The 16,062-nt window shown below is 42.1% G+C and overlaps 1 protein-coding gene across 8 annotated transcripts in view; it reads right to left on the reverse strand.

Annotated features, from left to right (window-relative positions):
- PCDH15 (protocadherin related 15) overlaps positions 1–16,062 on the reverse strand; it is a 716,117-nt gene that overhangs the window by 87,961 nt on the left and 612,094 nt on the right. For all 8 annotated transcript variants that reach the window (XM_087871772.1, XM_060682279.2, XM_060682278.2 and 5 more), the window contains one exon: positions 15,763–15,903. In XM_087871772.1, coding sequence (XP_087727898.1) covers positions 15,763–15,903 — 141 coding nt within the window. The remainder of the gene's footprint in view (positions 1–15,762; positions 15,904–16,062) is intronic.

Here is a 16,062-nt window from a genome sequence, read left to right on the forward strand (position 1 = left end):
GAGTGGGACAATATTTGCAAAACTGGACCTGGCCCAGGCTTACCAGCAATTGCCAGTGGATGAAAAAACTGCGGAGGCACAAACGATTGTCACCCATAGGGGCGCATTTAAGTGCAACCGCCTCTAATTTGGAGTCAGCGCAGCCCCAGGCATTTTTCAATCAATGATGGAACGCCTTCTCCAAGGCATTCCAGGGGTGGTGCCATACTTTGATGATGTGTTGATCTCCGGACACTCTAAAACCCAGCTGCTTGAGCGACTTAAACAAGTTTTGCGGCGCTTCAAGGAGAAGGGCTTAAGAGTGAGAAGGGACAAATGCATCATTGGGGTCCAGGAGGTCAAGTTCCTGGGCTATCTCATAGATGGCACCGGCATCCACCCCACCAAAGCTAAAGTCAGGGCAATCCACGAAGCTCCAGCCCCCAAAAACAAAGCCGAGCTTCAAGCATTTTTGGGATTGCTAAATTTTTATGCGGTGTTCCTTAAACAGAAGGCAACAGCCGCTGAGCCACTCCATCGATTGCTGGGGAAAGCGGTTCCGTGGAGATGGGGGACAGAGGAAGAAAACGCCTTCAAGACTTCAAGCTCCTATCCTCCGACAGCGTGCTGATCCAGTACCACGAGACGCTTCCGCTGCTACTGACCTGCGACGCTTCTCCATATGGGATTGGCGCAGTCCTCAGCCACCAGCTCCCCAACGGATCAGAGGCACCCATCGCCTATTTCTCTAAAACGATGTCCAGCACCGAGAGGAATTACAGCCAGCTGGACAAGGAAGCCTTGGCCATTGTGGCTGGAGTCAAGCGCTTCCATGAGTACCTATATGGCCGGAACTTCACGGTCATCACTGACCATAAGCCACTCTTGGGACTATTAGCGGGTGACAAACCCACACCCGGCTACATGTCGCCCAGGATGACATGCTGGGCCATCTTCCTCGCCGGGTATGCATACAGACTCATTCACAAGCCCGGCAAAACCATCGGGAATGCAGATGCCCTGAGTAGGTGCCCATCCAAAGAGCCAGTAGAAGACCCCGCACCCACCATAAGCCTCCTCCACATCGACGCCGACAGAGACTGCCCAGTGACGTCAGCAGATGTGGCCACCCATACCCAGAGGGACCCCACACTCAGGCAAGTGAGATCCTGGGTCCTGCGAGGCTGGCCAGCAGAGAAACCGGCAGAAAAATTCAGCCCTTTCGCACGGAAGCAACAGGAGCTGTCCACCATGAAAGGCTGTATCCTATGGGGAGACTGGGTGCTGATTCCCAGCGCCTTACAGAAGAAGACGCTCGAGACACTCCACAACGGACACCCGGGCATCGTAAGGATGAAAGGACTGGCACGGAGTTACGTCTGGTGGCCATCCCTGGACAAGGACATTGAAGAGTGGGTCGCCAGATGTGACCCGTGCCAAGAGGTACGTCCCGCCCCCGCCCAAGCCCCAGTGTCAGAGTGGGAGATGCCCAGCAGCCCATGGGCACGGATCCATATTGACTTCGCGGGTCCAATGCAGGGGCACTACCTCTTGATTGTTGTGGACGCTTTCTCCAAGTGGCTAGAGGTCATCCCCATGGCATCTACCACTTCCGAAGCCACCATCAGGGCACTCAGGCGCCTATTCGCAACACACGGGCTGCCGGATGTCCTAGTCTCTGACAATGGACCACAGTTAACATCCAAGGCCATGGAAGAGTTCCTGGCGGGACAGGGCATCCGCCACGCCCTCACCGCATTTTACAGGCCAGCCGGAAACGGTCAAGCGGAACGCATGGTGAGACTCACCAAGGAGACGCTCACCAAGATGGGTCCGGGCGACTGGCAAGAGAGGATTGACAACTTCCTCCTTACACAACACATCACCCCGCATGCCACCACCAAGAAGAGCCCAGCTGAGCTACTGATGGGCAGACGCCTGAGGTCACCCCTGGACCGGCTGCACCCCCAGTATAACCCCGAAGTGACAGCAACGGCCAGCCGGCCGCTCCGCGCCTTCACCATAGGAGACCCAGTGTTTGCACTTAACTTCAACGGCTCTCCGAAGTGGCTAAAGGGGAGAATAGAAAGCACAACCGGCCCGAAGTCCTACCGAGTCGAGCTGGAAGATGGACAGGTCTGTAGACGGCACATCGACCAGCTTCGGAAAAGGTGGAGGGGATCGGAAGGAAACCAGCCCGACGAGGTAGGCCTACCACACCCCGACGAGGTAGGCCTACAACACCCCGGCGAGGTAGGCCTGCAACACCCCGGCAGAGCAGACCTACAGCACCCCGGTGAGGTAGGCCTACAACACCCCGACGAGGCAGGCCTACAACACCCAGGCGAGGCAGGCCACCGACACCCCGACGAGGCCGGCCAAGCACATTCCCATGCAATCACCCAGCGGCGATCCAGAGCGGTAGACCGGGACCTGTCACAAGAGGGATGGCATCCCCAACCCGGCAAGGTGGGCATCCGCCACTCCATGGAGAGGGACCGCCACAACAATCAAGGGGTGGACCGGGACCCACCCAGGGAGGGAGGATCGCACCCCTCCAGCGACGAGGACCAACAACGGCCCTGCCAGGGAGACCAACGCTCCAGGCAAGTAGACCGGGGACAACCACACGGGGGAGGTGCACAACAGGCAACCCAAGCCGGCCAGCGACTGACCGGCAAGGGAGACCCCAACCAGCATCCAGACCGGGTCGACCAACACCAACCCTGCAAGGTCGACCAGCACCACTCCAGCAAGGAAGGCGCACACCACCCAGACCAGGTCGAACAACACCACCCCAGCGAGGTCGGCCAGCACCAACCCTGCGAAGCCAACCAGCTCCAACCCAGCCGCGGGGATGAACACCACCCCGGCGAGGTCGACCACACGGGACAGCGACAGCGACGGGAGCCACGGAAGCCCAACGAGACACCAACGGACTTACCAGGTTTCGGACGGCACCCACCGGACAGCAGCGTTGTCCCGCCGTGAGGTTCCAGATTCTCCAGGCGAGGGAAGGACCAGCGACTCCAGCGCGAACTTCCAGATGTTGCGGCCGGAGGTGCTGGGACGGATCCCGCACACTTGACGGCCGGAGCCCCGGCCACCCCCACCGGGGAGCCGGGAAGGACAGGAGCTTCGCCCGCACAGGCCGGCGGCGAAGCTCAGACTGAACTGCGCAGGTCATCTCGGGCAAGCAGGCGCCCCGCCTACTTGCGTGACTTCGTAACGTATATTAACTGTGATGGACATTTTTCAGACTAAGGGGGGAGGAGTGTTATGTCGTTATATGGGCGCCCGCCGGGGATTGGCTAATCCTCCGGCGGGAGATTCAAATAACTGTCAGTGGGCGGCTGAGTCTGCCGGAGCGTATAAAAGGAGCTCCGGCAGCCCAGCCGCTTGTCTTTTTCCTGTGCTTGAATAAAGTACTGAACTGGACCAGAGCTGGTCGCGTCTTGTTTTCCCTGCGCCGATCTAACTTTATGTGAATTTCGTTGTATGGGTATACTGTGTATATACGTACAATGACAATATAATAATAATAATAATAATAATAATAATAATAATAATAATAATAATAATAATAATAGTTTGGATTTGAGTACAGCAAAAACCACTGGGAACATCAGATTGAGAAAGTTTTAGAGAATGAGAAACTCAAGATCTTGTGGGACTTTAGGATTCAGACTGACAGGCACTTGATCCACAACACACCTGACATAACAATAGTTGAAAAGAAAAAAGTATGGTTCATTGACATTGCAATACCTGGTGATGCACGAATTGAAGATAAGCAGCAAGAAAAAATCACAAAGTACCGGGACTTACAAATTGAAGTTGAGCGACTGTGGAAAAAGAAATCGTGTGTTGTCCTGATTGTAATTGGAGCCCTCGGAGCAATACCCAAAGGGCTACCCCGCTATTTAGAAATTCTAAATTTGCCGGACTTGAACATTTTGACTCTACAAAAAACCACCTTACTCGGAACAGCTTACATCCTCCGACGATACCTTAACAGTTCCTAGGTCCTTGGTTAGGACTCGAGCTGCTGAGCTATTAACCAGCCTCAAAGGCTGTGAATCTCACTAAAGATTAACCAATAAATAATAATAATAATAATATACCCAAAGGGCTATCCCGCTATTTAGAAATTCTAAATTTGCTGCAAATAAGCAGATTTGCAAAATTGAGAAATGATTACTGAATAATAAAAATGCATTGGACCCATCTCAAGGACTTGAACATTTTGACTCTACAAAAAACCACCTTACTCAGAACAGCTTACATCCTCCGACGATACCTTAACAGTTCCTAGGTCCTTGGTTAGGACTCGAGCTGCTGAGCTATTAACCAGCCTCAAAGGCTGTGAATCTCACTAAAGATTAACCAATAATAATAATAATAATAATAATAATAATAATAATAATAGTAATAATATAAGCCTAAGTGCTTTTGCTATTGCTGTAATATTATATGAGCTGATCCCAGGAAGCTTTATTTTGAACCAAATGAAGATCCCACTATTCCAAGGCAACCACACAAGCAATCCATTGCAATAATCCAGCGGGGAACTTACTGGAGTGTGAAAAACAGGTTGTGAGACTGTCTCTGTCCAGGAAAGGGTACAGTTGATAAATGAACTGAAGTTAATGAAAGACACTCAGTACCAGCAAGGCCAACTAGGTCTCTAGTGACACTGTGCAATGGACTGTGAAAATAACCTTGAGGAAACAGGAGGAAGAACCCCAAACAAGACAATGGTCAGATTAAGAAAAAATCAATCAATGTCCAAAGCAGAAATGTGAGGCGCTTTCAGGCTTGCAAGATTCAGTTACTGTAACCGTTTAACAAAAGCAGGATTAGTATTCATAACTTGAGTTTCCTATTCTGGTGTACCTCAAAGGGTTGACATTGTGAGGGATCTAGGATCACTCAAAACTGGGTACTTCCTGAGATTAAAGAAGATGACCTTAACAGAAATATGCAAGAAGTTCTTCTCTAGGCAAAGGAGACTGAAACAGCCTCAGGCAGGGTCTTCCTGATTAACTTGGATAGAAAGAGGAGGACAGGTAGAGAATAAGCAGATTTGCAAAATTGAGAAATGATTACTGAATAATAAAAATGCATTGGACCCATCTCAAGAACATTCATTTCTGGTCTTCCTGTAGAGTTGATGTCCTGGTCTGGTCTAACTCATTGGTGATAGAACTTGCTCTTTACGGCAAAATGTCTATGGAAATTCTCAGTCATCCGGGTCATGGTTGTCCCAAAGGTACTTTTTCAAAGGCAACTGGACTTTGTTTTTTTTTTGCTTCTCATCCAAGTAGCCTCCTCAGTTCTGACTGAATGCTGGGGAATGGAAGGAATTATATTCCTTGCAATCGTCTGGTTGCACTCTGAAGGTGAGGCATTAGCTTCATTACTTTCAAAATGCTAACAACCAGATGACTGCAAGGAATATAAATCCTTCCATTCTCCAGCATCCAGTCAGAACTGAGGAGGCTTCTTGGATGACAAGCAAAACGTTTTCAAGGAGAAAAAAAAAAACCCAAAGGAAATCCAGTTTGAAAAATCCAGTTCTTTTGAAAAAGAACCTTTGGGACTCTTTGGAGAGAATTACATGCCCTTCTAGGACTGGCAGGGACCATCAAATGGACAGATACGCCACCCACAAGCAATTTTTCTGGTCTGGTATGCGTCTCAGGTTATTGGCTCTTATTTAGTCCATTACCCTGCTCAAGCACTGGTTCAGAATGCCAACTGCTTCAAGTGCATTAAATCAAAAAGAGAGAGATAACTGTCAGTGTGTATGAGAGTTCATGACTGGGATAGACATGGCAACAGATCAGCCATTGGGGACTGGCTGGAATAGGACATGGTAACAATGTCAGCCAATGTATAGGCATAGCAACTAAGTCAGTCAATGAGGGCTGTTTGGGAGCTGAAACAGATTGGAGCCTGGGCGTGCCTTAGGTTAACTGATACGTATAAATATAAGTTGTGTGCTCCTATTATTGTCCTTCCTTCTGTTAACTGTGCTTCTGTGATTATGCTTCTGATTCTGAGAACTGCTCTAGGTATTGTATATACAGTCAGGTCCAGAAATATTGGGACATCGACACAATTCTAACATCTTTGGCTCTATACACCACCACAATGGAGTTGGAATGAAACAAACACAATGTGCTCTAACTGCAGACTGTCAGCTTTAATTTAAGGGTATGTACATCCAACTCAGGTGAGCGGTGTAGGACTTACAGCAGTTTGCATATGTGCCTCCCACCTGTTAAGGGACCAAAAGTAATGGGACAGAATAATAATCATAAATCAAACTTTCCCTTCTTAATACTTGGTTGCAAATCCTTTGCAGTCAATCACAGCCTGAAGTCTGGAACGCATAGACATCACCAGACGCTGGGTTTCATCCCTGGTGATGCTCTGCCAGGCCTCTACTGCAACTGTCTTCAGTTCCTGCTTGTTCTTGGGGCATTTTCCCTTCAGTTTTGTCTTCAGCAAGTGAAATGCATGCTCAATGGGATTCAGGTCAGGTGATTGACTTGGCCATTGCATAACATTCCACTTCTGTCCGTTCAAAAACTCTTTGGTTGCTTTTGCAGTATGCTTTGGGTCATTGTCCATCTGCACTGTGAAGCGCCGTCCAATGAGTTCTGCAGCATTTGGCTGAATGTGAGCAGATAATATTGCCCGAAATACTTCAGAATTCATCCTGCTGCTTTTGTCAGCAGTCACATCATCAATAAATACAAGAAAACCAGTTCCATTGACAGCCATATATGCCCACGCCATGACACTACCACCACCATGCTTCACTGATGAGGTGGTATGCTTAGGATCATGAGCAGTTCCTTTCCTTCTCCATACTCTTCTCTTCCCATCACTCTGGTACAAGTTGATCTTGGTCTCATCTGTCCATAGGATCTTGTTCCAGAACTGTGAAGGCTTTGTTAGATGTTGTTTGGCAAACTCTAATCTGGCCTTCCTGTTTTTGAAGCTCACCAATGGTTTACATCTTGTGGTGAACCCTCTGTATTCACTCTGGTGAAGTCTTCTCTTGATTGTTGACTTTGACACACATACACCTACCTCCTGGAGAGTGTTCTTGATCTGGCCAACTGTTGGCCAATTCTTCGGTCATCCACCACACTTGTTTTCCGTGGTCTCCCGGGTCTTTTGGTGTTGCTGAGCTCACCGGTGCATTCCTTCTTTTTGAGAATGTTTCAAACAGTTGTTTTGGCCACGCCTAATGTTCTTGCTATCTCTCTGATGGGTTTGTTTTGTTTTTTCAGCCTAATGATGGCTTGCTTCATTGATAGTGACAGCTCTTTGGATCTCATCTTGAGAGTTGACAGCAACAGATTCCAAATGCAAATAGCACACTTGAAATGAACTCTGGGCCTTTTATCTGCACATTGTAATTGGGGTAATGAGGGAATATCACACACCTGGCCATGGAACAGCTGAGAAGCCAATTGTCCCATTACTTTTGGTCCCTTAACAAGTGGGAGGCACATATACAAATTGCTGTAAGTCCTACACCGTTCACCTGAGTTGGATGTACATACCCTCAAATTAAAGCTGACAATCTGCAGTTAAAACACATTGTGTTTGTTTCATTCCAACTCCATTGTGGTGGTGTATAGAGCCAAAGATGTTAGAATTGTGTCGATGTCCCAATATTTCTGGACCTGACTGTATGTCTCATGTGTTATTATGTATATAAAGAAGTTGCTTATTTAATGAATCCTGCTAATTATTAGAACATTATTATGGATCATCAACAATCAATTTCATGTTTTAAAGACTTCAGAGCCTTTTATATGCACACATTTAAGTAAATCATCCTGCATAAGTGGAGTGTAAAATATTTCTTCCCTGAACAAGTGTCAGTTCTTTACATACATAAACAATGTATATGTTCCATTAAATCATTGAAAATTAAGAAACCAGATTTAAAAGAAAGTCATTTCATCTCATATTTTTAAAGTTTGTGCAAACTCCTTAGAGAGTCAGAGTTTTAAAGAAACTTCTTCCTGTTAGCATCTCAAAATTATAACTGTGTCTAGATTTGTCTTAAGATCTTGTCCACAATTTAGTGGACAAGACTAACAACCATGTCACTAACTTTAACAAATGCAGTGATTCGGTTAACCACTGTGACAAGAAAGGTCATAAAATGGGGCAAAATTCACTTAATAACTGTCTCACTTTGCAAAAGAAATTTTGGGCTCAATTGTGGTCGTAAGCTATATTTCTTAAAAACTGTCTTGTGCCACACACTTTTGACAGTTTGCAGAATGAATGAATGACATGACTCACATCGCAATAAACTGCCTACATTGTTCATCTTGCAATACAAATTTGTTGAACAGGTGAGACAGAATAAAATGAGAGACAGCTCATCAAAGACCCAATGCAATTGTCACCCAACATTTAAAGCATTTGTTAAAAGAATGGGTCACTACATTTTACTGAACGAAATAGGTTCAATCAATTCAAAGCAATAGCACCCCGTTTTAGACACCACAAAACAAAGTATACTTAGCACTGTATATTAGTCCACAACATGGAGTCAAAATGTCACCAACAATTGGCTTGGTTCACTAACCACATCTGGCCTCTCCTCTGATCTTCCAGCCATTTCACATGATGCTTTCTTTACTTAGCTTCAAGGCAGGAGAGGTGTGTTTTGAATATTTTACAAATTGGCTGAAAAGCTTCGAAGCCAGGAAGAAGAAAAACAACTATTTCTGCATAGATGTCTTGTTAGCAATCCCAGGAAAGGAGCTTTGATCCCCAAAATCTCACTTTGTTCACAGATCAGAAAAAGAGGCAATCAAAGCAAAAAGGTACAGCATGAACATTGTACGCCAAAAGGAAAATTGTCAGTTTTGGAAGACAGTTTTCCTGTTTGCTTCCTAACTGCCACATATTTTAACCTGGGAAATTGGGAGGGGGGTCTTGTTGGAGCGGTAGAAAGTTAGTCATAAAAACATTCCATATTCAAGGACACTTTTAACTGCACCTGCTGGAGACTGCCTGGAGATTGTATCCACTTGAATGTGAAAAGTTGATTGGACTATGTGATGAACTTGTGGGTGTGGGGCAGGGCTGTGAACTGTTAGCTGGGTGTGGAAAACCTGGAAGCTTTCAGATTCGGGTTTTCCCAGATGTGCCAACATGACATCCATAATTGGATAACTGTGTTTCTGTCAAACAGACAACAAATGGTCAAAATAGGGAGCGCCCTATCAAATCCTGCACCTATTAATAGCGGTATCCCCCAAGGCAGCATTCTAGGACCAACACTCTTCAAACTCTACATAAATGACCTTTGTAATCATATTACAAGTAACTGCATTCTCTTCGCCGATGATGTTAAACTATTTATCACTACCAACAATGCTGCTACCCTTCAAAAAGACCTTGACTTTGCATCGGATTTGGTCAAAAAATTGGCAACTCCAAATCTCAACCAACAAATGCTCTGTTTTACACATTGGCAAAAAGAATCAGAACACTAAATACAAGCTAAGTGGACATGACCTTGTAGATGACCGTCACTCAGTCAAGGACCTTGGAGTACTCATATAAAATGATCTAAGTGCCAAAGCCCACTGTAACAACATCGCCAAAAAGGCATTAAGAGTTGTAAACCTAATCTTGCGTAGCTTCTTCTCCGGTAATATTACACTACTAACCAGAGCATAAAAAACATTTGCTAGACCAATTCTTGAATACAGCTCATCTGTCTGGAACCTACACTGCATATCGGACATTAATACAATTGAGAGAGTCCAGAAATATTTCACATGAAGAATCCTCCACTTCTCTGCTTGTAACAAAATACCCTATGCCACCAGACTTGTAATTCTGGGTTTAGAAAATTTAGAACTACACCGCCTTTGGTATGACCTAAGTATAGCTCATAAAATCATCAGCTATAATGTCCTACCTGTCAATGACTACTTGAGCTTCAACCACAATACATGAGCACACAATAGATACAAACTTAAAGTGAACAGCTCCAAACTCGATTGCAGAAAATATGACTTCAGTAACAGAGCTGTTAATGTCTGGAATGCACTACCAGTCTCTGTGGTCTCATCCCCAAACCCCCAAAACTTTAACCTAAAACTGTCTACTGTTGACCTCACCCCATTCCTAAGAGGTCTGCAAGGGGCATGCATAAGAGCACCAAGGTGTCTACCATCCCTGTCCTAATGTTCCCTTTAATAGTATTCATTTTATGTATTCAATTCATGTTATACTTACATATATTATCTAATAAGCACTCAACAAAATAAAATAAATACATAAAAATAAATAAATAAAATAAATAAATAAAATTGGAACTTTGACGAACCTCAGAACTCGACATTTTATTTTGTTGGGGGTGTTCCTTAGAATCCTGACAAAATGCTCTTTTATGAAAGTTCTGGCGCCATACAAAAAAGGATTACCTGTAAAATATTATGTTATTTTCTTTTCTTCGTTAATCATTATTACATCAGCAGTATTTCACCTGAGACCTGGTTAACAAGAACATTGTTTTATGTAGAACACATCCCAATTATGGTGCAAAGACACCTTCTTTGGTTCCTATCAAGCTCCTTATTTCCAAGAATGTATCTGGGCTTCACATAGATATACATGAAGAACGGTTACAGAAATTGGGCATGGCTAGTCTAGTGAAGAGAAGGACCAGGGGAGACAGGAAAGCAGTGTTCCAATATTTGAGGAACTGCCATAGAGAGAAGGGGGTCAACCTATTTTCCAAAGCACCTGAAGGCCAGACAAGGAATAATGGATGGAAACTGATCAAGGAGAGATTCAACCTGGAAATAAGGAGAAATTTTCTGACAGTGAGAACAACCAACCAATGGAACAGAAGTTGCCTTCGGAAGTTGTGGGAGCTTCATCACTGGAGGATTTCAAGGGGAGATTGGCCTGTCATTTGTCAGGGATGGTGTAGGGTCTCCTGCTTGGGCAGGGGGTTGGACTAGATGACCTAAAAGGTCCCTTCCAACTCTGTTTATCTATCTAAATACATACAAAAACAGAGATAGTTGTGGGCTATGTCAGTTTGTCTCCTCTGCCCCCCTCCTATCAAAGGTAAATTAGAGAATATCCTGAGAAGTTCATGAAGTAACAATCTCATGTTTCAATAAATTATTATTACATGGTTAGCTATGGATAAAATTTCAGCTATTCCATGACAGCTTCTCAAAATGTCAGATCATATTCATCAGCTAAGTTGCTTTGATATCTCTGATAAGAAAGGAACATGGCCACAATGATGGTTCCCTCTATCATAGCCTCTACAGATAGTCCTCGACGTACTATCACAATTGAGCCCAACATTTCTGTGGTCAAGTGAGACAGTTGTTAAGTGAGTTATTTGCCCCGTTTTATGGCCTTTCTTGCCACAGTTGTGAAATGAATCACTACATGTGTTAAGTTAGTAACATGGTTGTAGAGTGAATCTCTCTTGCCCATTGATTTTGATTTTGCCCATTGATTTTATGTACACTGAAAGCATATGCACCAAGACAAATTCCTTGTGTGTCCAATCACACTCGGCCAATAAAAATTCTATTCTATTCTATTTTGTCAGAAGGCAGCAAAAGGTGATTACATGATCCTGGGACACTGAAACCATCGTAAACATGAGTCAGTTGCCAACTGACTGAATCTTGTGACCATGGGAATGTGTTAAAAATGATCATAAGTCTCATCTTTTTTTCAGTGCCATAGTAACTTCAAAAGATCACTAAATGGTATAAATTGAAAACTATCTCAACTGTCAGTGAGCTGATTCCTTGGAAATGATTAATTCCATTCAAAATTCACTCTAACCTGGTCACTAGAGTAGTTGACACAAGCCATGCATGCTGTACTTCAAGGGGAAAAAGATTAAGCATATTTTTATTTGTGGATGGGTTTTTTCTACTGTGCAATTAAGGTGTATGGATAAACACATTTAGTTTCCTTGGTGAGCATTTCGGATGGTGCAGCCTACTGATAGCTTCTCCATATTTCCCAGAGTCCCTATTGACAGTGAAGATTCTACCATGCTTATAACCTTCCTTTGCAGAGAATTGGAAATCTAGGAAGGATTCACAATTTTTCAAGTCAGCTTCAGTATTGATTTTTCCCTACCATCTCCATACATTTGGGAATATGCCAGGAAAGCAGGAGAACTAACTGGCTGAAGAATGACATCTTAGATTTCCTGACAATTCAGAAAGTACCTGCAGTAAAATATGCTTTTTTTTCTTGTGAATTGTACAATAGTTTATACTAACAGAGGTGAAAAAGTTTTATCTTCTGTATTAAACTGAGAATTAACTCTGGGCCCACAAAACTACAAACTTGTACAAATTTCATTTTTGTTTAGAGTGCCAAGACCAACCTACGCCAGCAGTTTTGTATCAATACAAACCATGAAAGTTGTAAAAGAGAAAAATGGAGTTCTATCGAAATAAAACTTGAGGAATATGGACGCACAAGGGAGGTGATGTTTGAATACATTTAGAATGTGTATAAATCTCAAGTACACTTTCAATTCTTGTGAAGGTTTTGTCAAGGTGGACGAAAATGTGTGTCTCCATTGTTTCTAATATAAATAAAACTCATTGAGTTAGAGTGTCCTAGACTTTTGCATAACTGATGGATGCTGTTCACAATTCAAAAACCCATGGAAAACACGAAGGAATATGACAAAATAAACATATGAACAAGAAGGCTGCTATTTTTATTTTACATATGAAATTATATCAAAGAACTGAAAGAAATGTAATGTTGAGAGATTTCCCCTGCCAATTGTTCAAGGACTAAGAGTAACAGAAGGGCATTGCATATATATAAAAAATCTGAATGTATAAAATTGGCTAATAAAGACAAAAAGAAGCTTCAAAATACCGTTTTATATTATTTAATGCTGTTTTCGCAAATAAAAGATTTCTTTCAAGTTTCCCACTTTCTAAAATGCTCCTATCTCCTGTTATATTAATTATGTGAAATTTCTTATATTCTATAGTAGAAGGCAAGAAACTTAACATATAAATAGATACTCACTGAAATAATGTAGAATACAAATGCTGAATACATTTATTTCCTCTAGAAGAACTAGCAATTCTACAGGGATGGAAGGTATTATTTGTTAATGTTATTATTATTTTTTTAAAGAATTTCACTCAATCATTTTATCTTAGGTATCATTTGTAGCATATCATTTAGGAGCTAAAAAAAAATACAAGGGTACATCCTGGAAACAAAAGCATAAAATGAAATGCAAGATGTTTTTGTTGTTCTTCTCAAAAAAATTATCTTAATTGCTCTGAAGTTCATTGCATTTAGCCAAGTGTTTGATGTTCCTGCAAGATGTATGTGCAATCTTTTGGTTCATTATTATTATGATTTAAGTCAAATGGAACACTGGATTAATGCAAATAATTGTTTACAATACATCCTCTGTCTCATTATTTCTTTGAATTTTACTCTTTATCCTAATTGCATATTTTATAGTAGAAAAGTGTAACAGTATAAGCTTCTTTACACAAAATTACATGAATGATCTATCTAGTAAGCCAATAGGACTTACAATTACTATTCTCCAGGGTTTCATATATTGGACCTAAGACCTCTGGCATACAAACAATGTCACACTGAAATCAAGGCCTTGCCATTAAAAAGTATTCCCCATTAACTGCATAATGTGTTTATAATGGGCAACAGTCAATAATGGAGACAATCCAATTCTTCTGTAATGAATATATAAGAACAAACCCAAGCTTTTATTACATTTCACTGGAAGGTAAATAGAAATTTGCAAATTAGTTTGGTCTAAAAGTTAAATAGCCAAAAGGAAAAGAACCAAAAATGGTTTCTTTCTGTAGGGAAGGTAAATTAAAAAGAAAAAAAAAATACATGCAGTCTTTCTATCTTTGTGCAAAAATAGAATAATCTATAAAAGACCCCTTGTTCTATTTCTTTAGCTCATTGAGTTTGGTAATTGGATTGAAGCAAGTAGATCTTCATAAATCAGGATGTCACACACATTCTAATCATTTCAGGTTATAATTCAGAATGTATTGCGCTATTATTTAATTCTAAGAATGTTTATTTAAGATTACCAAAAAGTTCCAAAATACCTTATGTCAGTGGTTTTCAACCTTTTCTTCACCAGGATCCCCTTTAAATACTTTGGTGAATTTCAACAACTAATACAACGGACCATGGCCACAGACCCCCAACACTTAGCTCAAGATTTAAATCATAATATTTTTTCAAGTCTTCACGGACCGCCTGTGACATCATGGCCCACCAGCATGGGCCCCCTAGGGTTCTGCAGACTACAGGTTGAAAACCACTGCCTTATGTCTTTTCTAAAAACATGCCACATGTCATTGTAAAGCAAAAAGATACAACAGTGGACATGACATTATGATCCAAGCCTCACACCTTTTGTATGTGTATGAAATATTGACAGAGCTCTGATAGCAATGCTGTATATACCTGCTATCCTGTTTTGACTTTCCCAAGTAGATATTAAACACTAACCCCTTCAAAAAACAAACAAACAAATAAACAAACAAACAAACAAACAAACAAACCAAAAGCTCCACAATTGGGAAGATATGCCTCATAAGTCTTGAAGAGTTCATTGAAAAATGTAAGGCTGTATAACTTCCATTTTCAATGTTGATAGAAATAGAAATAGACATTTCTATTGGTATATGTTATTAAGCCTTAGACCTATTCAGTCCTAGGTCCTTCTGGCTTTATTTATTACTTGATGAAATTCACAACTAATCCATATAAGCTTGGTGCTGACATAGATACCTTGTCTCCCATTCATTGTTTTGGAAAGAAAAAATATAAATAAAAACATAAGCACCAAACTGCTAAGAAGCAGGAAAAAAGCACTTTTCCCCATGGAAATTGCTGGAACAACCAGTTTTCAGAAATTATGGTGTTTTTCCATAGTTTTCTGTGACATTGTTAACAACTGCAAGGTTTAATTCTTGCTTTTCATTTAAATAATGACTTTTTTCCCTGGAAATAATCCTAAGAAACTTTTAACATTCATTCCTGGTTTAACATTGAACGTACATCTCCATTTTCTGGATTGCTCATATTTTTAATGAAAAAACCCATAATAACTATAAAATAAAACGAATATATTAATTTTGCTCATTATATTCCAGATTAATTATAGGAGGACAGATAGAGAGCCGAGGTGGCGCAGTGGTTAAGAGTGCAGTACTGCAGGCTACTTCAGCTGACTGCTAGCTGCAGTTCAGCAGATCAAATATCACCAGCTCAAGGTTGACTCAGCCTTCCATCCTTCCGAAGTAGGTAAAATGAGGATCCAGATTGTTGGGGGCAATATGTTGATTCTGTAAACCGCTTAGAGAGGACTGTAAAAGCACTATGAAGCGGTATATAAATCTAAATGCTATTGCTATTACTATTCTGTGATTTGAAGAGGGTTGACCTTATTCCTATCTTGTTGATTCATGGCTTGATACCCCCCTCCCCCATGTTTAGCATAGAAGATATAATCAAATAAAAGGTTAATTTTCAAAGTAATGGGAGATCAGGAAAAGAATAACAGCTAAAACATCAAATTTTGGGGAAGGAAGGAAGGAAGAAAGGCAGGCAGGCAGGCAGGCAGGCAAGTAGGAAAGAAGGAAGGAAGGAAGGAAGGAAGGAAGGAAGGAAGGAAGGAAGGAAGGAAGGAAGGAAAAATTAACTTACTTTTGGATGGCACTGGCAAATTAGAACGGACTACTATCAAGGAATCTGCTTGTACCCGAAGCAAATATTTTTTTGCAGTTTCATAATCCAGAGATTTTTGAATGGAGATAACTCCTGTCCTATTGTTAATGGCAAACACTCCTGGAGAAATGGAGAAAAAGAAGGTTTTATAAACATTTTAGGAATGGATAAAATGGCTTCTTTAAAATTGTGCTATGTATCTGAAACGGAATATGTTAAATTTATTTTTTTCCATTTGGGATGTTTTACTTCCTCCCTCCTCCTCCTACTCTTCCTTAA

Source organism: Pantherophis guttatus, chromosome 6 (genome assembly GCF_059756535.1).
Source record: "Pantherophis guttatus breed Tessera chromosome 6, ASM5975653v1, whole genome shotgun sequence".
NCBI classification, from domain to species: Eukaryota; Metazoa; Chordata; class Lepidosauria; order Squamata; family Colubridae; genus Pantherophis; species Pantherophis guttatus.